General features: G+C 41.1%; 1 protein-coding gene across 6 annotated transcripts in view; it reads left to right on the top strand.

Moving 5' to 3' along the window:
• The window catches only part of LOC102794731 (SPRY domain-containing SOCS box protein 4-like), a 47,362-nt gene extending 21,669 nt beyond the window's left edge, over positions 1 to 25,693 (top strand). For all 6 annotated transcript variants that reach the window (XM_087850765.1, XM_087850766.1, XM_087850767.1 and 3 more), the window contains 2 exons: positions 7,247 to 8,115; positions 24,442 to 25,693. In XM_087850765.1, the coding sequence (XP_087706891.1) occupies positions 7,407 to 8,115; positions 24,442 to 24,569 (837 nt within the window). In that variant the 5' untranslated portion in view covers positions 7,247 to 7,406 and the 3' untranslated portion in view covers positions 24,570 to 25,693. The remainder of the gene's footprint in view (positions 1 to 7,246; positions 8,116 to 24,441) is intronic.
• Positions 25,694 to 27,490: the final 1,797 nt, after the last annotated feature.

Genomic DNA, 27,490 nt, shown 5'->3' on the forward strand with positions numbered 1-27,490 from the left:
TCTAAAAGTCTTCTTGACTGTGCTGCAGTGATTTCAGGCTGTCAGCATTTTGCAAAAGTTTCAGTCAATAAAATAAAACGGTGAAGTTCTAGCATGACTTAAACTCACTTTTTTAAGTTTGTCCGTATAAAAATAAAACGGTCGTATTCCCTTTTTCATTGACTGACACAAGGAGGTGTAGCTAGGCCTCATCGCTGATAATTCAAGTCACTAAAGTGGACCCTGCGACTGTTATACTACACAATATTATAACATATTGTTATAATATTGTGTTATTGTTTCCTATTGGAGCATTTTTAAGCCTCCACGGAGTTGGTGCTTCAGTTTTAGTTTCCGAGAGTGTTATTTGGCACCAATTAGCATTTATCTTTATGTGTTCATGAATGACTTCACCTGAAAATGCCCCCTGTATTGTGAAGCCTCAGTGCTGATGCTATGACTGGTTCTATATTGGTATTTGAAGCCACGAGGAACTGTTTTGGATGAGAGGCTGCCCAGAACTGTTTGAATGATCCTTACATCACAGCAAGCCAAGATCATTGTCTGTTAGGTGGGTCTAGCAGGCGGTGATCTGCCACTAACACTTTGGCAGAGGATTGAGTAAAGGAATGTTAAACCAAGATAATAACTGAATACATTTGTAACAACAGGACTGAGGTTTGTTAAGAATGTAAGTTTTAAAAAAGTAAAATATTTAAGCTGTCCCATTCTTAGATTAATCATTCTCATAAGGACTGGGTGGCTGTACTTAACTCTGTCAGTTACACTTTCATCCAGATGTTATTTGTACAACAGTAGCAATACTTGTCGAGTACCAGTGAACCAAATATTGAAAATATTTAAATACAGGGCACTGACTGATGCTCTTGCCATGTCATCTGTCATGTCCTACTGTAACCAAACACATTGTTTGAATTCATTTCAAACATTAGAAGAAACTCTCAGACTGTGTGCCTTTTTTTTTTTTTTTGTGTCTAGCCCCCGACATGTCGTCTTGCATCATCTACCTGTATCACAGCAACAAACGAGCACCAGCCTTTCATGGTCCAAAAATCCTCGAGGAGGCGATTGTAAAGAATGTTTCATGTTGTGGCCATGTGGGTAAGGGGGGTAGGTGTGGTTATGTGTGTGTGACTTATTTAGTCTTCAGCAATAGTCTTAAAAGGACATTCAAAGCTCTTCTTTGGATGTTGGCTGCTTTTTGTTCCGTTTTATCTCACTGATGCCACACTGCTTTATTTATGCTGCAGTCTGGGCTCTGAGGAGGCCAATCCATGACTGATGGTGTTCCACTGTGTGCTTTTCTATCACTGCATTGGGAATGTGTTTGGGATGATTGTCATGGTGAAAAATAAAGCCATATCAATCAAATGCTTTCCAGACAGTGTTGCACAGTGGATGAGAATCTGACGATACTTGTCTGTGTTCATAGTTCCATCAATTTTGACTCGACCCCAACACCAGTGGCTAAAATGCAGTCTCAAGCCTTGATGGAGACTAAACTGTGTTTTACAGATGGCTCGTACCTCTCTCCTGACCTCCTCCGTACATGCTGTTGATGATTTGAACCACAAATTTCAAATTTGATTAATCACTCCATTGGAACTGTTGCTACCTCAACCTTTTCTCCCTGTTTTCCTTCCTTAAGGAAAGGAAAATCTGAACAGCCACTCTTCCACTGAGGCCGTTTTTGATGAGGCTTCAGTGAACAGTAAACAGATCAACTGAATAACCATGTATCTCTCAGTTCTTGTGTCAGGTCTTTGGATGGGTTATACTATACTATACTATAAACACAGCAGTTTAAACCCCCCAAATTTGATTGTGTTCATCTGGACATAGCATTTTCAGTGGGAGAAGTAGTTCCCGTCTTTCAGTTAACTCGTCTCATGACCTTCTGCCTGTGATTTCTAGTTGTTAATTTGAAATATAACATCGATTTTAAAGTTATAGATATCAGTGACTCTTTCAGAATGGTTCTAAATTCTAAAATTCGAGGCATTTCAAGTTCCAGAAACATTTTCATGTCAAGCTTTTCAGTAAGAGTTAGCATCAGCAAACTGTCCTTTTCCTTATGTGTTCATCCATATGACAGACACGAATCATTGTCCAAGTGAGAGGGAGGCTGTTCATGTGTGTTTAGACCCTTGTCATGATTGCCCACAGTTCATGTTCTAAAGTGTGCAGATAACTGTGTTGGTGGATTTGCGTTTTTCTACTTCAAAGTCCCTGCAATACTACAGTGCATTAATGCACCCTTAAGCGCATATGCATGAGTCTGTCTGTGCATTGGGTGGAGGTTGCTTGCGTTAATACTAGCTTGTGTATCTTTGATATGCTAACAGTGGTTGTCACGCTATCAGCGCCCTTCTCCATGCCACTGCCTTGCTTGCGTGAGATAAGAAGTTTGTGCCATGGTTTACAGTCCAGCTGCATTTTAAGTAATTCAAGCTCCTTCTCACATCCAGTCGTCTGTGTGCTCAGAGCTGATGAAAATCACTGAGGTGATGTTGAGGGCTGCTTTTTGCTGCTGAAGAATGATTCCACTAAACTAAACACTCTTAATCTGAAGAAGTTCAGGAAAGGACACTACGTCTCCTTCCTTCATACTCACTTTCTCTTATCAGGCTTCTCACCATTACTCACCTGCTCCATTGGTGCTTCTCATCAGTTCTCTCATCTCTTCTTTCCATCACGTTCCAACTCTTTCCCCACCTCGGTGCTCTTCACTAACCCTCTTCACAGCCAGCTTTTTCCTCACCCTTTAATAAAAAAATTTGAAATTTTGCTTCTGCCTTGTCCTCTTCGTCTTTGATGTACAGTGAAAGGCACAGGCTGTTTTTTAGGTCGCTTTACTTTACATCAGTGGTGTAAGCAGTTTGTTTGAGCCGTGCCCATTTTATTTATTTATTTATTTTTTCCTGGATCAAGAGCTGAAATACTTTTATATTTGACATAGTTCTCAAAATTATCACAGCATTAGACATTGTCTTATTTTTGCTTCTCCATCAAAGAATTTTTCTTGTTTCATTCAGTGTGCTCGATCGTACTATATTGGTGTTAGTCAGTATGTTTTTTGTTTTTTTTGTTTTTTTTTAAATATATATGTTGGTTGGCACGTTGGTTTTATGTTACAGTAACAAAAGCTGCTTTTTTGGACACTGGAAAAACTTTCTTTCGCTACAGTTGAGCTCACGGTCTCACTACTGTGGGTGAAATGCTTGAACTTACAAAGAGTGTGACAGAATTGTGGATAATATGAAGGATCAAAGCAAAACATTTGAATTGAGGATGTTATTTATTTATTTATTTAAATAGTTAACTTGAGTTACTTGATGAATAGTTGCAGCCCCATATTAAATAGACCCCTCATTTGTCTGGAACTGGTTCCATGTGGCGTATTTGGTAGTTGCAAGTAATTAATATGGAAATGGGGAGCTTGTCTCTCTTCATGGATTGTAGTCATAATAGAGGTTCTGCAAATGACACTGTCATTAAATGTGCATGTGGAGAGTGTTGTTGGAGCAGTTGCTCATTCATCACTGTGACATTTTTCTTGATCTCATGTCTCCTTTTACCTCTGCAATTCATGTTAACTTTGTGATATTTAGACACTAACATGAAACAAAATGACGAAAAATTTGCCTTTGTTATCAGTTGTAAAGTTACCCCTTTCCTGCTTTTGGGCTTCCCTAACAGCCCAAACTTACATGGTTTATTTCAGAATGAAGGAGGAAAGAGCTCTTGGTCTACACGATGTATTTTAAATGAATATGGTCAAAATCAGCTCACAATTAATCTCTTTCCCAACAACCTGAAAGGGACCCTAAACAACCCCAACCTCCTGCCAATACATAAAAGTAAGCATTGCCATTGTTTGGATCTCAAAATGAAAGGTTTTAATTTATCAGTACTACTGTTTCACTCAATTTCAACAGATAACATTCCTCTGTTTTACTGCAGAGATTAGAACACACATTGACAAATTATAATCTAAATACCAATGTAAATGAAGAGTATTCCTAACACACAAGTTAGTTTTGGAGTTCCACAGGGTTTAGTGTTAGGACAAATGCCTTTTATAGTGTTATATAGCAAGTCCTTTCCTTAATCGGTGGTCTTAGAACACTGCATACGCTTTCATCGCTATCCACAAATCCAGATGATACAAATCATCTAGTCAAACTACAGGCATGGATGACCTCTGATTTCCTGCTTCTAAGCTGAGGTTTTTGTACTCGGCTGTTTTTGTTTTTTTTAAACCAGATATTTACATTACTGGCATTACTCTGGCCTCCAGTGATGCTGTGAAGAATCTTTAAGTCATTGTTGACCAGGATATGTCTTTCAGCAGGCATATTTAAAAGATAATGCAGGTCTGCTTTTTACATTTGCGCAGTATTGCTAAAAAAAGTCAGAAACATCCTGTTCTCAGAGCAATGCTGAAAAACTAGTTCATGAATTTATTACTTCTAGGCTGGACTACTGTAATCTTTATCAGGTTCTTCTAAGAACTCCCTAAAAAGCCTTCAGGTGATCCAAATGCTGCCTCAAGAGTCCTGACTGGGACGAGAACAAAAATATTTCTCAAGAGTTATATCGATCGTGGCTCAAGAGTTGGCAGTTCGTCTTGTAATCGGAAGGTTGTCGGTTCGAGCCCTGGCTCGGTCAGTCTCGGTCATTGTGTCCTTGTGCAAGACACTTCACCCGTTGCCTACTGGTGGTGGTCAGAGGGCCCGGTGGCGCCAGTGTCCGGCAGCCTCGCCTCTGTCAGTGCTCCCCAGGGCATCTGTGGCTACAATGTAGCTTTCCATCACCAGTGTGTGAATGACTGAATGTAGTGTAAAGCGCTTTGGGGTCCTTGGGGACTAAGTAAAGTGCTATACAAATACAGGCCATTTACCATATTAAGTTCTGTTCAGTGGCTCCCTGTTAAATTCATAATTCCTCCCGTGACATACAACATTTTAAATAATGAGGGCCCATCATATTGTAAAGACTTTACTTTTCCTTATCCTAACAAAGTACTTCCTGGTGTATTTCTGTGGAACCAGCTCCCAGTTTGGATTCAGGAGACAGACATACTCTACTTTTAAGATCAGGCTTAAAACTGAGAATAGGGAAAAAATGAGACTCTGAGTTGTTCAAAATCAAAAGATTAGCAAATTAGTTTCCATTTGTTGACTATTACTTTGAAAGGATTTAAGCTGCATTTAACTGTGTTAAAGGTTTCACGATCTCTTCATCTGTTTTACTCACATCTATGACTGTCTCCCTTGGTGGGTCACTACTAGTTATTATTCTGTACTTTCCCTGGAAGAACCCTGCAGAGTTGTTTCCTCAGAAACTCTAGGGGAGTGTGAAAAACACTGTGGAGGGATTGCGCACGGAGTAATGCCAGTGCAGCATATTTGGAACAGCTAAGTCATTCGAGGGAAACTCTGCACCTGTGTTTAGAAGTAGCTTCAGGCTTTCAGTTTGCTTGCTGGGAAAGCTCAGCATGCTACGTTCTCTTACAGGCTTATAAAATATGAATTGCGTCACAATTGTGTGCTTTGTGAAGGAGGAATTGGCTAAAAGCGAATGCATCCTGCGTGATTTCACAGGAAGTCGGCAGCAAATATAAGCAATTCAGCTCTCATTCTCTGTTAAAGCTGAGTTCTTAAATGATTCTTCACAGATTGTTTGATCAAAAATGTTGTAAATGCTTTTGAGTGTGTCATGTGTTTTACTTTCTAAAGTTGTTTTTTTTTTTTCCTCCCCCAAAGCTGTAGTAGATGGGTCAGTCCATGAACCAGATGTCATCTTCTCAGCTTTTTGGATAATAGTGTAAAAGCAGACAAGTCACATGTTTAGACTGCTGCAAACTCGGTACATGGTGTACAAGTGACTGACAAGGTATCAAGTGGCAAATAAACAGTCGCACATGGTGTAACTTAAATGTCACTCAAATGTCAAATCACTTTCATTACCAAAGTAACTTTTGATATTGAGATTTTGCAGACATGGGCCGCTATGACGCTAACTTGTATCCCACTATGGATGTGTGACAACTTAAGATCCAGGTCTACAGAGAGGATGGTGGCCATCTGTCAACCACTAGTCATGAGGGGGGAAAAAATCAGTTGTGTGTGTGTGGCAGAAGGGTGATGGCAGAAAATAAGGCCTCGGTCATGCAGGCCAAGACACCACTCGGTGACCCCTGGTTAACCACCTGTCACTTGGGGAAAAATGTGTATACCTCCAGCAGCCTGTATGCTTTGGTTGCTAGTGTATTGTGGTTGTAGTTTAAATGTAAGTGACAGACTACTAACAGTCTACTAGCACTGTTGAGTTGTAGTGAAACTGAAGTGTGACACAAATTGGAAATGGATGCAACCATCAAAGTAAAAGCTGTGTATCAGAGCTGCAGCTTACCTTTAGAGTGAACCTTCCCAATTTTACTGTTTGCACTTTTTTAATGTTTTACCTCTGCCCAACTAATAGACAGTGACTGTTTGCAGGTCAACATGATATACTATAGCCAACCCTGGCAGTCTGCTAGCAAACAAAGCAATCACTAGGATGTTTTCAGTGCAGCACTTTGCAACCACTGACAGCCAACAACCGACAGGAATCGCTGCCAGCAAGTCGGGGAATAGATTTTTCGTAGCAGAAGACTCTTAAGCAATGTGTGCATGTCATGTGTGAAACCTCAATAGGAATGTTAAGTGTCTGGCAGCTGGTGCTGTTCATGTCCTGTTTCTGCATTAGTCATGTTCCTGTGTGTGTTTAAAAAAGAAACAAAAAACAAACAAACAAAAAAAACCCAACTATATATACTGTCATGAGGCCCTATGGTGCAGGTAGGGGCCAGCACTTTAAAGTCTTTGCCAATAGTGTCAGCAGCACTTTGCTTTGCAGCCTTGATGACCAGCACATGACCTTTTTTTCCCCTTTTTTTCCATGGTTGAAGTTCTGGTTCGATTGGCTCGCACACTTGCACAGAATCTCCATAAGAGAACAACAAGCACTGGCAGCTACAGTCCATAGCAGTGCAGCTGGTTTCTGACTGGGATTAGGAACTTTCTTTAAAGGCAGCTGAATGAAGTACCTGACAGTGGATGAACTAACTGGCTGCACCAATCAGATGTACACTGTTAAAGTAGAATATACAAAATAGTCCAAGAATAAAAATAAGGAGCTGAAAATGAATGTGTCATGTTTTAACTCTTTTGAATTAATTTTGTGTTTTCTTACATTTCAGGAGTGTTGTTTCCCCTGGTTGAAGACGGTACTTTCCAACCAGACTCTGCATTACCATTGCGCCCATGAGGTAACGTCAGGACTTTCCGGCCCCTCATTATCACCCTTGGTCCATCCATTTCCCTCCCCTCTGACCCTTCCTTCCTTGCACCTTCCCAACCATGGGCCAAAAGATCTCTGGAACCATAAAGTCAGTCGATGTACGTGGAGAGCCATCATACAGGCCTGTTCGACGTGAACTGCGGGGCCCAGATTTCTGTCGGCCACCTAGGCTGGACTTGCTGCTGGACATGCCCCCTGCGAGCCCAGAGACTCAGCTTCAGCACGCCTGGAACCCTGACGACCGATCACTCAATGTCTTTGTTAAGGAGGATGACAAGCTGACGTTCCACAGACACCCTGTAGCACAAAGCACGGACTGTATCCGAGCTAAGGTGGGATATACAAGGGGCCTCCATGTATGGAGGATTCACTGGCCAGCCAGACAGAGAGGCACCCACGCTGTTGTGGGAGTGGCCTCTGCTGAAGCGCCTCTACACTCGGTGGGCTACACAGCCTTGGTGGGCTCAGACTCGGAGTCCTGGGGCTGGGACTTGGGTCGGAACAGACTCTACCATGATGGGAAGAACCGGCCTGTTTCCACATCAGCACCCACATATCCCTCTTTCCTGGAGCCAGATGAATCGTTTGTGCTTCCGGACTGTCTGACAGTGATACTAGACATGGATGAGGGCACGCTGAGCTTCATGGTAGATGGACAGTACTTAGGAGTGGCTTTCAGGGGGCTTAAGGGCAAGAGACTCTATCCTATCGTCAGCGCTGTGTGGGGGCACTGTGAAGTGTCGATTCGCTACGTTAACGGACTAGATCGTAAGTACAACACTGTGTTTTCTGCACTTTAATCTCAGAAATTATTTTTCTGACAGGCTGGCACAAAAGGTTCTGTTCAGTAGGGATGGGCCATATCATACCGTTCACGCTAATACCGGTATAATGTTGGGCAACGATAAGAAAATGAAGTATCGCGATAGAATATGGGTAAAACGCGCATGTGCAGTGCCTTTGTTTTCATATGCACATGGCAGAAAAAGCATGGTGGCGACGGAGAATGAGAAGGGCGAAAGCAGATCATTAAATGAAACAGACGAACCAGAATTGGTTTGTTAAAAATGCTTCAGCTTCAGTGTGGAACTGGTTTAGCTTTCGTCCGTCAGATACACAACAAAGCACTATTTTTGGTAGAGCATGCTAGCGGGCCGTCGTTATTACCGTGTTTTTGGAAAATACTGCACACTTAAAATCAATCCTTTGATTTTTCTGAAAGTCGACAGTGCCCCTTATAATCCCGTGTGCCTTATGTATGAATTCTGGTTGTGTTTACTGACCTCGAAACTATTTTATGTGGCACACGGCGCTCGAAAATCTGTCTAATGTTTTAGTACGACTTTGCTAAGCTACGAACCCGCACCGCTTGATGGATTGTCGGAGCATTTCGGCTATCGTAGGCAGGAGCCTCGCGGAGTGATACGTACGGTGCTTCAACATAATATTACTGTATTGTGTGTGTATAACCTCTTTTTAAGTTTTGTGGATATTTTACATGGTTATGCTGAGGATATGTCGGCCAATTTCCACTGGAAATGCCTTTTGGTTAAACTGTCAGCAAGGAATTTGCATTTGCACTGTTACATTTTTATATAACTTTAATGCATATAAAAAAAAGACAGCTGCTTGTTTAAGTGAAAATACATTGATGTTTTTTTTTTTTTTTGTTTTGTTTTTGTTTTTTTGCACTAATAAAATTGTGGAGTTGTAAAGTATTGTCTAGCATCAGTTATATCGTTATCACAAATTTTCGAATGTATATCGTGATAAATATTTTTGGTCATATCGCCCTGCTCTACTGTTCAGATCAGTGTTTTTTGTTTGGGATGTAGCACAAGTTCACAACGAGTCGTCTAAATGCAAATTCCCTCAGAGCAAGCACTAAGTGACTGTGGGAAGAAAAAAACTCTCCTTTAAAAGTAAGACAGCTCCAGCAGAACTAGGCTTAGGGAGGAGCAACTGCTTGCTGTGACTGATTGGTGGGTGAGGGGAACACATGGAGAGATGAAGAAAGTGTTGCAACAGAAATGACATAGGAAGATACAGGAAGATATAATTTCTTTCCATTCCCTTTACGGTCTTCAGTAATCTCCAGCATCTGCTTTTACCTTCTGCTGTTTGTTTTCTGACAGTGTTGAGCTTTAATACTGTATAATTTATCAAAACATGTTACATAGCATGCATTTAGGGGAGCACTTTCCAAAGTGAGACTGGCACAAATTGAATGTCTTGACTTTTCTGCTTAATTCTTAAGTTTTGCATGGGCTTCACTTACTAGAGCTCATGCAGCTTTTTAGGTTGTCTGTGGACTGCTGTGTTGATACCTACTTGAACTTAATTTGTAGTCAGCATGCACACACAGATTTGAGTTTCATATATATAGAAGTGTAATAACTTTCATGGTGTGAAAAGCACATAACTCGTAGCTCTCTACCGAGTTGACTAGAGCACACTTTAGTTTTGCTGATTGCATTTGCATCGCTGCAGAAATGCGGAGAGTTGGATGTGTTGGGCAAATTTTCCACACTGTGGATATGTAATGTTTATGGCTGCAAATCAGGACAGACTTCTATTTAGAGCAGCTCATTAGGGCTTCAGTGACCCAGGGTGTGATTTATGCTGTAACATCTTGGAGTCCAGCGAAACTGGGAGAGGAGGAAGAGGGAGCAATTCTAGGAAAGGCATGTTTATCTAATATCTAATACACGAGTGATGTGGAGGATTGAACCAGTGGTAATAGTGTGGATGATTTCCAAGTTGGCTCTAAGGATATATGGTTTGAGGCAGTTGGAAATTCATTGTGCATTTCTATCTATAAAAAGCCCACAATAGGAGGGACTGCTGCTTTGTTAACCACTAGGAAGCAGCTGAAAGATGTCTCTGTACTAAAGCGTACTATTCATACTTCATTTGTGGCATTTTCATACAGACTTCAACTTTCAGACACGCAGAAGGCAAACATCCAGCTCTGTCCATTTCACTGCTGTCCCAAACTTAAACATAATGTGTGTGCGTGCGTGCGCTGGCTTTGTGTGTTTTCTGTTAAATGTCATCATTCCCTAACCCAGAGACTGGAGTCGGCTCAGATTGCGTAACAGCCCTCAGTCAACCCTCCAGCTCTTGCCTGCATGTTGCGCGCAGGCCCAAAACAGGCCGGGGGCGTTGCCAACAGTGTGGCACGGACGCCGTGTCCATGGCTGTGAGCCATGTGTGGACAGCAGACAGTTGAGGGGGAGTTCTGGAGGATTTCCCAGTGTGCTTCTGAGTTAAGCGTCTAGCCTTGAATGGTGAGAAACTTAAGGTTAAAGTTGTCTCTGTGAACAAAACATGCCACAGTACATCTGTCGTTACATCATGACGATCACACTTGTTGCGTATATATGATAACATTTTCCCACCTTTGTGTGAAGGTGGGATTTGGCAAGTGTGAAAAATATGTTAAAATACTAATGTGGTCTGTGTAAGGATTAGGCATGGCGCTTTTCTTTGACTAGTTTCAGTTCACAACTCACTGTATGCTAGTCCTCTTTTAGATCAGTGATAAGCCCTTGGACAGCTAGTAACATGGTTGAAACGGAGAATCCACTTTAAAGTTGTATGCCATCAAAAAGAGGGATCTCATTGATTGTTCTGAATGTATGCATCCACGGCTGAACGTGAAGCTGTTGTAATGTCCGGCCCAGACTAAAGGAAATCTTGCTTTGAAGTGTTAACATTTACTGCTGTTTTCAAAAAGTGAGTACAACACAGCCCCGAACTTTAGAAGGTCGAGGTATTTCTTGTCTCTGTCCTACAGAACATTTGGTCAATTGTTTTTATTGTCAATATATGGCGACACATTTAAGCAGCCGACTGTCAGCCAGTGGTATCATTCTTTTAATGTAATGTGATTTCAGAGTTCGGTCACAGCGATGATCAGTGAAATGTCCTGAGGATATAAGCTCGGCTGTTTCAATTGGCCCCTCAGTTTGGTCTAATAAAAGGATGTGGGTATGTGGCTGTATGGTGTACACAGTTTCCCACATATAAGAGCTCAATGTGTGTTTGTTTGTTTGTTTGTTTGTTTGTTTGTTTGTTTGTTTGTTTTTTTGGGTGTGAAAAGTGTGAATCCACACCACAAGGCTCAGGCCTTTTGGAGGTCATTTGATTGTCGGGTACTCTGTGACTAGGGCTGTCCAAAAAAACAAACTATTCTAATCAACAGTAAAAATTACTGTGGGATTAGATATTCATTCAGTGCTGTCTTTTCGTGAGTGTTGCCTATTTTTGTGGGTGATACTATTTGAAGTTCTGGCATCATGACAGAATCGTTTGTGACTAGAAAAGATAAAGGACCGGTAAAGGAGCTGCCGACCTGCGGGTGGTACTCCTCATTCAGCAGTGATGATGGTGATCTTTGCGATGGATGTAAAAGTTAAAAACATGAAATGCTAAGATGAGTTTCCAAAAATACCTGCTCGGGTAAATTCTCTGGGGCAACATAGACCTAATCACATATAAGATGTAGCTAAAAGGTGTGCCAGTATAGCATGGAAGTGACTATACAGCAGTCTGCACTGGTCTGTCAGGAATGGATGTGCTTTTAGCAAGTAAATTGTTAGTGATTCTCATTAGTTTAACTCTCAGAACATTTATAGTTTGTTTTCTATTGACGAGCTTCATTAGTCTTTGCAAAAAATAAACCGTTTGTTTTCGTTTTCATTTTGCTTCTAAACATTTTAAATTATAGATTAATGATCCATGAATCGACACAATCACACTCCCGTTTGTCTGCCTGGTATATCGTGTTTTTGTCTGTTGAGTTTGGAAGTCTCAAATGTTCAGGCGAGCCTGTGTTGTGGCAGATTGCACATGGGACATCAGTGTATGATATTAGACACAAAGCACATCTCTCTGATGTAGAGAAGAATAGAAGCGTCAATATGTATGCTCGGAGATGTCAGTGCTCCCTTATTCCTGGGTCTCACAGAGGATTCACTGATTGTTCGCTTTCTCGGTTCTTGGTTTTTCATGTGTCATGTAGTTCTTTCATTCCTTTCTTCCCCTCATTCTACCCCCACTTGGACTCCTTTGTTCTTCATCTCATTCCCCAGGAAGCGAAAAGAGAGGAGTATCCTTTTACCCTTCTCCTGTCTGTATTGTTCCTTAATACACAACATTAAAGCAGTTTTCTCATCCTCAAAGCCTTCCACTCAACGCCAAACTTTGGCCTTGAGTCCGAGATACAGTTGAAAGCCACACCTACTGAGACATGATTGATTTGTTTGTTTATTATTATTATTATTATTATTATTTATTTTTACTTCTTTAAATCACTTTTATACCTGTAACTGGCTATCATGGTGTCACTGGATTTTGGCCTGATCTTTCTATCAACCACACCAGGCATCATGATACCACAGTCGGTGTAATGGCAGCAATTTACACCACATAAGAAGAAGGGGTTCAGACATCCTGCTGACATGCATGTCCACCCCTGGTTGTAAATCAACTGTGTTTGCCTCCAATTCTCATTGTGTTTCATTACCTCCCTCCTGTTTCATCGTCTTTCTCCCCCTTCCTTTCAACACTTTTTTTTTTTTTTTAATTTTTTTTATTCCATTGTTTATGCACCCATTTGTGGTGGTGGTAGGTAGGGCTGGGCCATATCATATCATTCACGGTAATACCGGTATAATGTTGGGCAACGATAAGAAAATGAAATATCGCTATAGAATGTGGGTAAAACACGCATGTGCAGTGCCTTTGTTTTCATACGCACATGGCAGAAAAAGCATGGCAGTGACGGAGAATAAGAAGGGTGAAAGCAGATTGTTGAATGAAACAGATGAACCAGAATTGGTTGGTAAAATGCTGCTACTTCAGTGGTGTGGAACTGGTTTAGCTTTCGTCCGTCAGCTTGATGGATTGTCGGAGCATTACGGCCATCGTAGGCAGGAGCCTCGTGGAGTGATACGTACTGTGCTTCAACATAATATTACCGTATTGTGTGTGTATAACCTGTTTTTACGTTTTGTGGATATTATACATGGTTATGCTGAAGATATGTTGGCCAATTTCCACTGGAAATGCCTTTTGGTTAAACTGTCAGCAAGGAATTTGCATTTGCACAGTTAAATTTTTATAACTTTAATGCACATAAAAAACAGCAGCTTGTTTAAGTGAAAATATGTTGATTTTTTTTTTTTTTTTTTATGAATAAAGTTGTGTAGTTGTAAAGTATTTTGTCTAGTGTCAATTATATCGTCAGTTATATCGTTATCGCAAATTTTCAAATTGCGCACTGTTTGTTGGTCAAGGATTGCCCTATGTAAAAGCCATAGTTTCTTCTTCCTCGCTGTCTGGCTTTCAGCACTGTTAGCAGTGTTCACAACACAGATGCAAGCTGTAACTTAATCTTAGACCTTGCATAAATTAAGGTTGAGCTCATTCACTGACTTGCAAGCACTTACCAAGTGTGGGTTGTTGTTGTTTTTAATCCAAAGTAAGTGTTGTTATGCTTGCTATTAAGTCAGAATGTGGTGTTGTTGACCAAAATGTCCCACTTCTAGTATCGTATAGATGTAACAGTCAGACATGTTTTCTGGCTAAAGTGATCCTGGTAATTCTATCTGCCCATTTTGGTGTAAATTAAGCATTTAAATGAAGTACCCTTTGAAGTAAAGAGAACATCAGTTTAGGACTTGTGATCAGCACTGATGACTGGCTGAATGCTGCTCTTGTGGGTGCACTTTGAGTAGAACAATGAAACAGTCTCAATGACACCCTTTTTCAACTGGTGTTCTATCCTATGTTATGTACCACAGAGTTTTCAAACTTCTGCTACATGCATTTGGTTATGATTGACAGCAATTAGAGATTTGACTGAGGTAGTGGGTAAACAGTTGGGTCTCTCTTGCAAGACTGCATGTAAAGATGGATGACGAATTTTAGCTGCCTTTCACCGTACACCAGAGATGTCATAATATTAACATGGCAGATCCCATCTTGGTAATATTTAGCGTCACTACTAAGGAGCTGTCACACTAAGGGCCTTCCTAAGACGTATTAGAAAGCTTCCCAGGCAGAACTGGTATGGAATGACCACTGTAGCTAAACACATTTATACTAAGCCCATTTAAGATTGGTTGTTTGTTTGCCTATAATGTTGCAAACATTGCAACATGTGCTGTTAGCTATCACTTATTTTAGTGGTCTGTGTAGTAATTCTATTGTTAGCCTCCATTTCTTGAGCAGAGACTAAATTCATGGCAGTTGATTGTGTGGAACTCGTTTGTTTGCCGATGCAATGTAAAAGGAAGCGAGAAGCTAATACAAAATTCTTCCACTAATGATGTCTGATTAGTTTAGCATTCTGAGTGGACCATTCAATTTAGACAGCTGCATTGCCAATTGCATATAGAGTGAAATCCCTTTGGGTTTTTTTTTTGTTTTTTTTAAAACCACAGTTTCCTTCATCGCCCACACAGGTCATCTTGTTCTGTCCATTCCAAGACATGCTCTCTGGCTCCCTTTTCCCCTCATTTTGGGAACAGAGCTGCTTAAGCACCTTAAGGGCTATTTATATAGACACATGCACCCATCATTTTAAAAGTAGGTCTGACAACCCCACCAGTTTTATGCTAATGTATTGGATAAGCATGGCTAGGAGCCTGTTACCTCAGTACATTTGTCATATTGAAGGAAGGCAGGGAAAAGTGGGTGGAATTCAAGGATCACTAAATTGGAACACGTGCCAGAAAGATGGACCTACCTAAGCCCCAATTTCTAAGTAAGACATAACTAGGTCGTCTCTTATGGTGAGCTGATGTCTATGCACTTAAAATTAGTGGGCTGCACATGTGAAAGTAAAGGGAACCATCAACAGTTACCCACAAGCCGTCACACCTGAGTGAGGCCAGACAAACTGACGTGCTGCCAACTCTGAGCTCACCTCCCCTTCCTACCCTTTGTTCTTGTTTAAGTGTTAGGTAGGTGTGGGTGCCTGCCAGCCTGCGGGCCTCTTCTGTCCACCTAGTGCATCAGGTGCTCAGTCGTCCTTATCCACGTGTTTTCATAGTCCATCTCCCCTTTAGTGTGCCGTAAATCTGTCAGTTGAGTCTCTGGCTATTCCAAATAAGTCATGAGTGCGGTAGGTGAAAGGGAGAGCGCACGCTTGGACACTCACACGGCAGACTGGAAGCAGGAGGAAAGATAAAGAATTGGCAAAGAGCTCCACTTTTAAGCTGACTTAAATGCCTCCAAAGGATGATAAAGATTCTTTGCTAAACCTGCTCTAACAGTCAGTTTGCATGTCAGATGACATGCATGGTGCTGAACCAGTTTTGGGTTGAATGGCAATAATGCGGTGCGTCAGTGTTTTCTTTGGAAACAACATATGAAGTGCCCGAAGCACATTTTATATGTGGTGTGAAGTAGAATCTGAGACTGATTCAACTGAGATTGAACATATGCAGATTTGAACAGAAGCAGTTTTGTAATGCAAACTCGGATCACTTGTCAGTGTTAGTCGAGTCTATCAGCTGATGGACAGTGCCTACCTTCTGTTAGTGCTCATCATCAGTGTCTGACAGGATCACTTGTCACCCCAGGCAACCCTTACCATGGAGACCAGCTTGTGCCGGCAGTGACTGGCTGGCTTCCAGCAAGTTTGTAGAAACCCCACATCCCTCAGGAGAGCACTGTCAGAGTAATGGGTGAAATACTGCAAATAATGGTTTTTCACGTGTAATGACATCATTGCACTCTAAATAATGAAGTTTTTTTTCTTCTTCTCTTTTTGCTCAGCTCTCCTTGCTGATGCATGCACATGTAGTATCTCTGAAATCAACTGTTGTAGGTGTGGGCTGAGATAAATGTACATTAAACATGCTGACCTCTATAGGAGTACACAAAGACATTAAGGAACCACTTATAGCATTCATAATTCACATCAATATTCATAAGCATATAAACCTAATGCTGACATGATGCACACTAGTTTATGACAAATGGACATGCACGCACCCACGCAGAGGCCCAATCTGAGCAGATTTTAGACTTTCTCTGTCATTTTGACTGACAGGCTCATAAAAAAAATCTTAATGTAATTATAAGTCATTAAAAATATAAATATATAAATATAAATTTTAAATCTATTTCAAATGTGCAAGAAGCAGATGGACTCTTCTTGCTGCAATTACAGCGGAGGCACGCAAAAACTGTAGTCAGTGTGGCTACAGAGCAGAAAAATATGAACTAATTGGACTGCAACTGGGTGGTTGCTTGAGTGTAATCAAATACCTCAAATGTTGTTGCAAAGGAATATTTAAAAAAAAAAATTTATGCATTCCCCTGTTACAGACACCTGTCTGGTTATTTCAGCCATAGTGATCTCATCTGTGTAACAGGGGGAGACATAAATGTGTTGTGTAATGTTGTATGTGTATTTATTAATTTTTCTATATATATATTTTTTTAACCCTCTCAAGGCAGGCGTTGCCAATTTGCAACAGTTAAAAACTAACAACCTGATTACCCCAAATACATATTTTATTAGTGTTTTTTTTACTCAGAAGTACCACTGCAGGACTTGGTTGTGCATTAGCAACTAAAACTTAATTTGAGCCTGAGAGGGTTAAACACAAGTGATCAGAAGTCATCAAAGGTTCTCTGAACGTAGGTCTCCAAGCACTCACTCCCCCTTGCACTGTGCACTACTTCTGCAGCGCAGTGTGGAAGAAGCGCTCTGCAGGGGTCATAGATATTCCAGCACCTTAACAATACAGGTGAAAAAACTCCATTAGAACGATGCTCCACTAGTTTTTCCAAATAATCAAATACTCACATTTAGGGCTGCCACGATTAGTCGACGACTAATTTAATAGTAGACGCGTCGTTTGAAGACGCAGGAATAAGTAGTAGGATTTAAGAGTGTAATAACGGACTGAAACAGAAGATGGCAGCACTGCATGTACAAGGATGCCAGCTGCCGTTAAACCCCGAAGTAGAAGTAGCTCTGTCCCAGAATTCATAGCGCAGCCCAGCTCAGTTTACAACAATGGCGGCAGCTAGTTAGTTTTAATATTACTCTTTCTGGGTCACAAAATAAACGTTTAACATATTTTCAGGCGAGAATGTAGCTGTGTAAACCTCAAATATCTGCTCAGTTTATCAAGACACCACATATTTTCAAAAGCGCTCAGACGTTTTCGGAGACGTCTGTTACCCACTAGCTCGATAGCTAGCCGGGGGCAAGGCTCACTAGAGCCGGTGAGAGCACCGGACTCCTGGCAAATCGTTTTCTAACCCACCGCCGTCTTTCGCTACTCAAGTTAAACATATGTAGGTCACTTAGATAACTTAAAAATGTTATTGTTTGGCTTTTTTAGTATTTTATTTGTTCCTGAGTAAATCGGTTTGGCTGAGATTAAAGTTATAGTTTTTACACAGCTGAATAAACGTCAAGCAGACAACTGATTATCCGAAGTGTGAGATGCTCGAGAATATACTCCGGTGTCCTGTTATATTTTAGATAGCAAGGAGTTTATTAAACTTCACCGAAACAATCTGCAAATTTTATTAAAATTAATAAACTATCATCTTGTCTTTATTTTTAGTTAGCACATACCTTAAACACTTAAAGCTGTAAGCTAATGATAGTTATATAAGAGCAGATGCATGCTGGTGCAATAAGCTGTACGTTTTACGTCCAATGGATGATGATCTGATTAGTCAACTAATCGCAAAAATAATCGGTGACTAGTCGACTATCAAAATAATCGTTTGTGGCAGCCCTACTCACATTAATTGTAATTGCACTGTATCAGAATGTGTGCTGTGTGCATGTAAGAGAACCCATAAATACAAAATGCATGGTTGAAGCTGTTGCTGCACATTGATTCATGACATCTATGTTGATTTGAGTAACATGCAAAAAAATCTGTCATTAACACCAAGCTGCTGGTTTACACATTGTGTACTTGGGAACACCATAGACTCATTTACATGGACATTGTATGACATCTTATAGTCTCTGACATTTTTCACCTCATTTAACGATCCTATCCTAATTCATCCTTTTTATATTAATGCTGCAGGAATATGATCAATATTATTGAGGCTTTTTCCAGTGAATGCAAAGCAATGTCAGGACCAGGTCTGCAACCACATGCAGTCAAAACCCCAATTTTCCACAGCATGTACCTCTGCAATGTTCAGAATTGGCCAGATGCCCTTCCGGACTGTGACCTTTGAAACCAGTGACCTTTCACTTGCCAAGTGATTGCGTTAACCACTACACTAGGGAGTAATGTGAGAAAATTCCACAAAGCACTGGAGGAACCACCGGTTTCTTTATTCCCCCCACCCCACAAGTCCCAAGGGGAATGTTCTAATTGTACTGTAGTGTGAATTATTCAATGAGGCAGTAGATCCATTGCCAATATTATGTCAGTATGACAGATGTCCTTCAGAATTTTCCATTTGTTTAAAAAATAAATAAATAAATCAGCTTAAAAATAAGTGTAAGTACACTTGTGAAAATGTGAACAACCCTTTATAGCAGCGGTCCCCAACCCCCGGGCCTCGGACCGTCGTTTTGTACCGGCCCGCGAGAGTTGAGGCTCAGGTGTGAAATGTATGGTTTTCAGTGGTTTTATCGGTTTTCAGCGTTATTTTGTTATCGTTTTTATCGTTAACTCTGTTTTCCTTGGTCTTTTCACGTGTGTTATGAATAAATCTTCTCTTTTTCGGTACCGGTACTAGTTTTATTTTGTTGTATTTATCCGCGACACCTTAAAGGCTGGTCCGTGAAAATTATTGTCGGGCATAAACCGGTCCGTGGTGCAAAAAAGGTTGGAGACCGCTGCTTTATAGAACCTACTTCTATAACCTAGAAGTCCAATTACAGCAGTGGTATTGTAGCTGTAAATTGGGGTGTGCAGCTGTGTCTTTATTGGGGGATCTGCTGTTATTAAGCTACTTTTTAATACGGTCATTTCCATCTGAGCTGAAACAACTGAATTTGGCTCAACTTTAACAGGCTGCAGTCAGATACAGTGGACTGCACAGAGCACATTTGCATCTGTGTCTTTACCCGTACAGTGACATCACACAGTGGGGGTGCAAGGAGCTGGTTACTATGGAAACTATCCATATGCTAAGGCTACTGCTAGTGGGCTGATTGATTGCTGTCAAGGGAACATGCGTACGCACAGGCTCCACGTGCACCAAGAGCGCGTTCCTTGTTCTCGAGAGCAAAGTTCAGCCCGTCACAAGCTGCAGGCTGAATGGAGATGATGTTGTACCATCGGTTTATATTGCAAAGACTTAGTTTCTAATCTGTTAAGCTGCTGCGCTAAAGAATGGACTTGCCTTTGCAGAGAGAGGCTAATAAGATGTTGGAGGGATGCGATTGTCCTGCCAAGTATTTCACTTGCTGCTGTGAAGGATTATCGGCTGTACAGTCTCATTGCACACATCACTGCACATTGTCTATATTAAGTCGGAGTTCATTCAACTCGTTTTTGTGATATGGGCTCGTTGATGTGGCTACAAATAAATCCACACTGCCACATGTCCACAAAGAACCCTTAACAAAGACTTCTCATTAAGCATGCGGCACTCACATAAATCCAGACAGCTCTACTCGATTTCCTTATGCCTGTTCAGCTGCTGGATTTCATCACTTCCCCTCACTGTGCTTTCAAAACCTCACTTAGCAAAACCACAGCAGAGGGATTTGGTAGGATGTTCGCCATGATTTACAAATAACACGACAAGCATGAGGACGGAAAGCCCATCAGCTTTGATTGTAACAAAGACATAAAATGATGAAGGCGGCTTTTAATTAGAATTGATGTGTGCTTGTCCAGCCTCACCAGCTCCTGCTGCCTTTCAGCTGTGATCGCCATTCAGCGGTCATGAAGCCACAGTGGCAGCAGTTCATGCCCAGAGGAATGCCCGAGGTCTCTTGATGAGCTCCATGTGCTTCATTTCCATGAACACTTGTCAGACTAGTCCTCATGTATGCACATCATAGGAGTTTGGCAGGGGGTTTCGGTTTGTGGTAATGCTGCACAGGGCTCGCAAAATTTCAAAATCCCTGGTAGCCCTTCGGGCAGGGACTCTTCAGTTTTTGGCAGCCCAAAATAAATTTAAGTAGCCTGAATAAAAAAAGAGAGCAATTTTTTGATTGATGTTTTGTTTCCATTACAATATTATACATTGATATATAAAAGTATAATATTGTAACGGAAACAAAACATTAATCAAAAAATTCCTGAAACACAAATTACAACATTGTATAAAAATTACAATCAACAACTCAAATACTTGGTTCTAATTGAACAGAAATTTCTATGAACTGTGTAGAACATGAATCAGTCTGTGTCAGATCCTGAATTTGAAATTTCCACTGAAGTCACGGGTAAGAGGCAAGTGGAACCAAGATCTAGGCCATTTGCTTTTTGAAGTTTGCAAAGACTGCTAAATTGTGCCAGTGGTTGTTCACTCTTTGCAACATAGTACGCTGGTCTAAACAGATTTTTCAGGTTTATTTTTAGTATGTTATTTGCAATTGGTGCTTGTTCTGGGAAAGATATTGCAGACTGCAGATTGCAATAATGCATTTCTTGCATTTCTCATGGGTTCTAATGGGGGGCCTTTCTTAAAATTACTGGTCCCAGTAACAAAGGCGCTTGTTGACTCAGAAATCGAGGGGAAACCAACAACACACCCGGCAGAACATTATGTTATTTATACGGGTGCACATCGGTGGTCCGCATGTGCGCATTCGCTGTCAAAATAAAAGACGCGCACTAGATAAGAAGTTGCAACGCGCGTTTGCGTCCATATTAAAGGCTGTTTTTGTCCGCTAGAGTGGGATTTTTGCACATTCTGCACCCCATCTCTGTGCGTTCATCATTTGTTTGAAGCCAGCTCACCTCCTGCAACCACTTTTCCGAGAATACGCGCTTCTTTTGTGGTTCGGACTCCTGACATTTCTTTGGAGGTGGAGGAACGCCAAAGTAACTGCTTAAAGGAGCTTCTTCGACATCTTTAAGAGTTCTAAACAAATGTCTGTCCTCCTCCAGAAAATCCTATGTACGCAAACACGCGTTGCAACTTCTTATCTTGTGCACGTTTTTTATTTTGACAGCGAATGCGCACCTGCAGACCACTTATGTGCAGCCCTGGTTATTTAGCTCGTCATATTGCAGCCACAGAAATTCTTTTGTCCATGAAACCATAAAGCTGCACTTTCTTTTTGCCTTATAGTCTGATTTGTCATAACTTTTCCGTTTTGTGGTAAGCTTTTCTTTGGCTGTCACCCTTCTTCACCCTGACCTGTCTTATTTGGCTCAGCAGAACTAAAATATATATCCTGCTGCTTTTACACAGGCACTCACATAACGCTCAGCGATTCTCTGCTCGATCAACCTCTCACATGTTTAAGCTTGCTGCGGGAGATTTCACTTGTCATGTTTGCATAGTAAGCTAATGATTGATAAGACGATGTCAGAGGAATTGGTGCGCAAATTATCGTCACTCACCAATCAGTGCTGTCGCTCTCTATACACAGTTCGTGCTATTGCAAAGTGAAAGCAAAAAACAAGCGCAAATTCAAACGCGATTTCAATATGTCACATATTGACAGTGGCTCACCAACGCCAATGACATAATTACCCAGCTACATTTCCAAAAGAATGCAAAAGCATTGACATATATTTCCTTCCTATGATAGCCTGACGGGCAGGGCAGAGATAGATTTTGGTAGCCCGACTGGCAAAATTGCTAGCCCCGGGACGTCAGGCTAGCGATTTTGCGAGCCCTGCTGCATACTGTTAACTGTAGAGAGTAAGGGCTCGGTCAGTCATAGCCCTTGTTGCTCATCTGTGGATGTTTAAAATGTATTTTCATTGCTTCAGACTGTCAGCAGGTTCTGGAAACAGTCTGACGTTGTTCCATCTAAAAGCAGTCAAATCTGGAATTTATTTCATTTTCATACTGTGGATATTTTGAGTAACAGGACCGTGAAGTACATATGAGTGGTTTGAAATTTTGATTTTTAGTTTAGGGCTCAAAAAGGCTTGAAAAACATGACTTCATAAGTACGGGAACTGGCCTCATTATATTACACCCACCCCAAGTGTCATAATCAGTCAGCTTTGCACATTTGGGATTGATCATAGTTTCATAGACATAAAACTGCACCACTTTACTGTCTTTGCTGAATCAACAGCTGGGTTGATCCAGTCTGTGTTTTTAGTGTTTCGTGTAGATTCCCATATTAATACTTAAGAACCTGTCACTGGCAGATGTTCTCAATGTTATTATCTTTTTTTTTTTAATAAACAAGCTTAATATTTGACAGCTGTGATCATGCTGTCACGGTTGCCCGAAAACTTTGTTACATAAAAGAGAACTGCATCCCATCATTGGCACGTTTTCACACATACTGTATATGATCATATGGGCCATGTAATGTTATGGCAGATGATGGAGACTGTGTAAGTGTGTGCTGTGGCCCTCCTTAGATTGTTTCAGCTAGCTGACTGAATGAACAGATGGAAAATCACACTCTTTGATAGCATTCGTGCTGATGGATGTGGTTACTGAAAACCTCTACTTTGGGAAGAAAATCTTAGCATCAACTGTGTTTGTGTGTGAGTAATTGTTGTGTTGTGATTGTGTGTAACTGAAGTGGACCCTGCAGGTCAGGTTGGCTCACGGAAGTGGTTTCTTCAATATTTACCCCCATCAACTAGAGGGTGTGTGTAACTGGGTTTTTATGCAGGTGTAAACGTCTCTCCTCATGTCCTTCACACCGTGTTTAAGTGGACTCCAAGCAGCAGGAATTCTGCTTCACCAGATGGTGCTTCCAGGTGGAGCAGCTTGACATCCGTACAGGGGTAGCAGTTTAAGAGGCTTGTCTGTGTGACATGCACAGACATCAGTTGCCTCTAAAACTGGTGGGAGGGAAGTTGGCGTGCTCTGCTGGGCACACTCTGTTGGAAGTGATGACAAGTGTATATATTTAAATGTTGTTAACAGCTGCTTCTCTTTCCATTTGCATGTATGAAGATGCAACATAAGTAGTCATGAGATTGCCCCCACCCAAAAAAAGGCTATTACATATGGAGTGCTGTAACATTAGTTTGACTGAGGTTTTACACTTCAGAACAACAGAGTTGCATTCATGCAAGGTCACAAGGTCGCATCTGCCTTATGATCACGCTCATAAACCTTTTTCCTTAAGTATTATCTTTGTGTGCAATCAGTCCGTTAAAAAGAAGAAATTCCTCATGTTCTTGTGTTTTGCAGTAATAATTTAACAAAGTCCTAATCAAGCAAAGCATTTTACACTCTGCACAGAATGTCAGCTCCTGGTGTTTACTTGACAACCCGTCACTGAGTGCCTGTTAACTGCAGCAGCAGTTGCTCTATAATGACATGAAACGATGAAACGAACGTTAACATGTATCACTGGGTTTGCGCCGACTGGTTTATAATGGTTAATGAGGCTTAAAAGGGACGACCTATGCTCACTCCTAGCTCCCTGTTTGTGATTCTTGGGTTCGACCAGAGTAGTTTTGCATGGTTCAAAATGCAAAAAAGTTCAGCCATTAGTGGCAAATGCTCCTCCCTGCGCCTGGTTCTTCCTTCCCGCTGTTCCAAATTGCTTGCTCGTTGGTTCGTCTGATTGCTGGGCTTTTCTCACTGTTGTAGGCGCTGTTATTTTTGACAGCAGTGTTTTAGTTCTGACTGAAAGGTCATTTAGTCACTTTGAAAGCATCCAAATATTTCAGTTTTTGTCAATTATGTGTCCTAAATTTAGTTAGTGTAAAAGTTTGTAGTTTATTACTACCATAACCTACGGTTTTGTTTTGCAAAGTGTCTTACTGTCCTTGATATGAAATGTGTCTACATGTTTATACTTCTTTATGCTTTCCTGCCTCACAGGAAATATTGCCCAAACTTAAAAATGAATGTAAACTGACTAAAATGACTCTGGACATGATTTGTCATCTATACCTGGAGCATTTTGAAGTTGTTCCTAGGCCTGTTTGGACTCTAACCCGTGTCTGTGCTCTCTTCTATCTCCAACAGCGGAGCCCCTCCCCCTCATGGACCTGTGCAGACGAGTAGCTCGACTGGCTCTGGGTAGAGAGCGCATCCATCACATTGACACACTCCCCTTGCCGCAGACACTAAAGAACTACCTCCAGTACCAGTGACGGCACATACACATTAAACGCACACAGCAAGAAACTGAGGCCCATTTTTTCTTATGGTAACCAGCCTCTGGACTGAACATCAGACATCTGCTGAGGATGCAGGCGATGACATTGAACAGGTGGTTAAGATGCCACCGCAAAGGGTTTTGTTTACACAAGTTTGGGGGTTTTCCATTTTGGGTGTTTTTATCTTCTGGTTTTATGCTCTTCTTTTTTTTTTTGACTTGTTTCCATCTTCTGACAGATGACTATAGGAGCTGATGAATGAAATGAAGGGAGCGAGAGATTAAAAGAGAACGTGTCAATCCATTTTCCTATGTCGAGTCTAACCACATGTCCTCAGATAGAAATGCTGTGGTTTTCGGGTAACAGTTTACCCAGACATCTGCTGTGCACAGACTCTGTGGAGGCTTCCTCGGGAACATATTGGTATTTATATTTATATTCCCAACAACACAGCAGGCTCTGTGGAGACTCGACAATCCCTGCAAAGCCACACGCAGTTCTATTTTTGCTGCTGTGTACACGGCACACATGGATCACGTATAGGCAGCCTGTGTATAGAAACAATGTGAGCCCGGTCTGTAGCAAGAAACGACTCGCTGACAAGCAGGCAGTAATACACGCAGGCTAGAAAACAACCCTGCTCTGGTTTCAGATTTTTAAATCGTCCTTCTCTCTGCTGCCAGCCTTATTCTCTGCCTTTCGTTCAGTATCTCTCCACCCCTCGCTCCAATGTGATTTTTAAGCCCCCGTCAGGCTTAGTGAACTGAAAGGACCGCAGACACGCCGTTGGTCGGCTCTCTAGCTCCTCTAACACTGATAGGGATTGATCCAAAGGTGAAGCAGGGGCCCGCTCTGCTACAACACACAAACGCACATTTATCAGGAAACACTTCTTTCCCCCCAAAATTTTAAATGCTGCTTATCCTCCATATGACTTATGATGTTTTTTGTTTTGTTTTTAATCACTGACATACCCTTAGACTTTTTTCTTTTTAAAAAAAAATGAATTTTATGGGATTTTTTTTCTGCAGGACAGGATGTCTCGCCTGTATGGTTGGAAGAATGTGCTGCCATGAAATTGTTTTAAATGTGAATAAGAATAAACTGAGATGAATTAACACTGCCTGGCTCTGTTCTCTGACATTAAAGATTTATTTTTGGCCTTTTTCCCCCTCAGCTGTAAAAGCCTGATGGGGGATTGTCGTCACCCCGGTGGGTAGGCGTGATGGACCCAGGTTTGTGAATGCTTTAACTTGAAAACAAGGTGACAATAGGAGCATTTGCTAAACATCTTGGATGAGTTTGAATATGACTGATCTTGACCTCAAGGTCAGTAAATTTTCTGAAAAACTTGCAAATGCGATAAGTTAAGCACCAGACAACATAAGATTTTGAAATTGAAACCATGTGTGTCTGAGGGGTAGCACTGATGGCTGCCAGCATTTTTTTATTTTTATGAGAAAGAAGGGACATATTGGGTGAGGGGGTGACACGTTGAGGAAACAAGCTTGGGGCAAAATTAAACCCAGGCTCCTGCTGTAGCACATGCTTCACCCACGTGATCCAGTGAGCTAAACCGGTGCTTAGAACACTGATGTGCTAAACTGCAACACTGAGCAGCTGTTTGGTCACGTTACATTTGCTAACTGAAGTTTTTTCTCTCCCAGATAGTTTTAAATTTAAAGTTGAACCAGAAGCTGAAACCAACTGGAGGGAATGGATTAAAAACTCTATATACACCTAAGCTGTGCACTTTAGTGAGCACATGTAATCAACATAATACCTACAGTAGGAAGTTATTTCTGGATGTATTAGTACCCGCTTTAAACCACACACACAAAAAATCCCTGATCCCTCAATGATTCCTTCAATTATTTATTTATTTCCTGGGATGTGTGAAAGCTGTCTGTGGGTGTTACTCATACCAATATGGCTCTTTGCTTCCTTTACATGCATCTTTGCTTTTTAGCTCCTCTTGGTGATGGTGTCAAAGAGAGATTTTTAGGGTGGAGAAGCTGAAGGGTTCCACATGAGAGACTTCACTTATCCATCCTGATAAACATCCGTCAGCTGTTACATGCTGTACGGTTAGATCGCCAGTCAAAACAGACGGGTGCTAAAAATGAAGACGACTGTCCACAAAACGGCTTCTTTTGTCATCCTTCAAGAAAGATCTTTGAAATTTGTATTAGCAGTTTGTAATACTGATTTTAACCATTTTATATTTCTTTGAAGTTTTCTAAAATCTGTATGGATCAGTGTCATTTCTTCAACTGTTTACTCAACACAGCTGTGTAAATAGGTCTGATTGTCCAAGAACTGAACAAGCAGAAGATGATGCATTTGTGGATTTTCTGATATATTACAAAAATGATGCAAGCAATAATTTATGTTATTACATCCATCATCCGCTTCAATTACCTATAAGAAACATTGATTTTACGCACTCTAACTTAAAAGTATTATTGTTATGAATTTTATTGTTTTTATTTTTTCCCCAGTGTAGAGCAGCTATGCTGTCTGGGAGAGATGGGCCACATTTTAGAGGCACTTAGAATATGGTGATAGCAGATGCTAAACAGCTAAAATAATCATGTCTGAATAAAAGCATATGTCCATATGATGGCCAAACTCATCCCATACATCCCGAGCATGTCTTAAATCACAGCAGCCACTGCTATTGTTATGCCTTGTTGTTATACCTATCAGCAAATACGTGAAACTCGAGCATCTTTCCAACAGTACATGGTTCAGTCGTTAACAGTAAACTTTGACCTTCAACACCTGGCTCCAGCTGTGTTAGGACACAATATAGTGTTCTTTTCTCATTCTCAGAGATCCATAATTGTAAATTCACAGGCTGACATTGAACGTATATTTACTATATAATATTTGTATAGTATGTTGCTAACCAC

Source organism: Neolamprologus brichardi, chromosome 14, assembly GCF_056152115.1.
Source record: "Neolamprologus brichardi isolate AB-2024 chromosome 14, ASM5615211v1, whole genome shotgun sequence".
In the NCBI taxonomy this organism is placed as follows: domain Eukaryota; kingdom Metazoa; phylum Chordata; class Actinopteri; order Cichliformes; family Cichlidae; genus Neolamprologus; species Neolamprologus brichardi.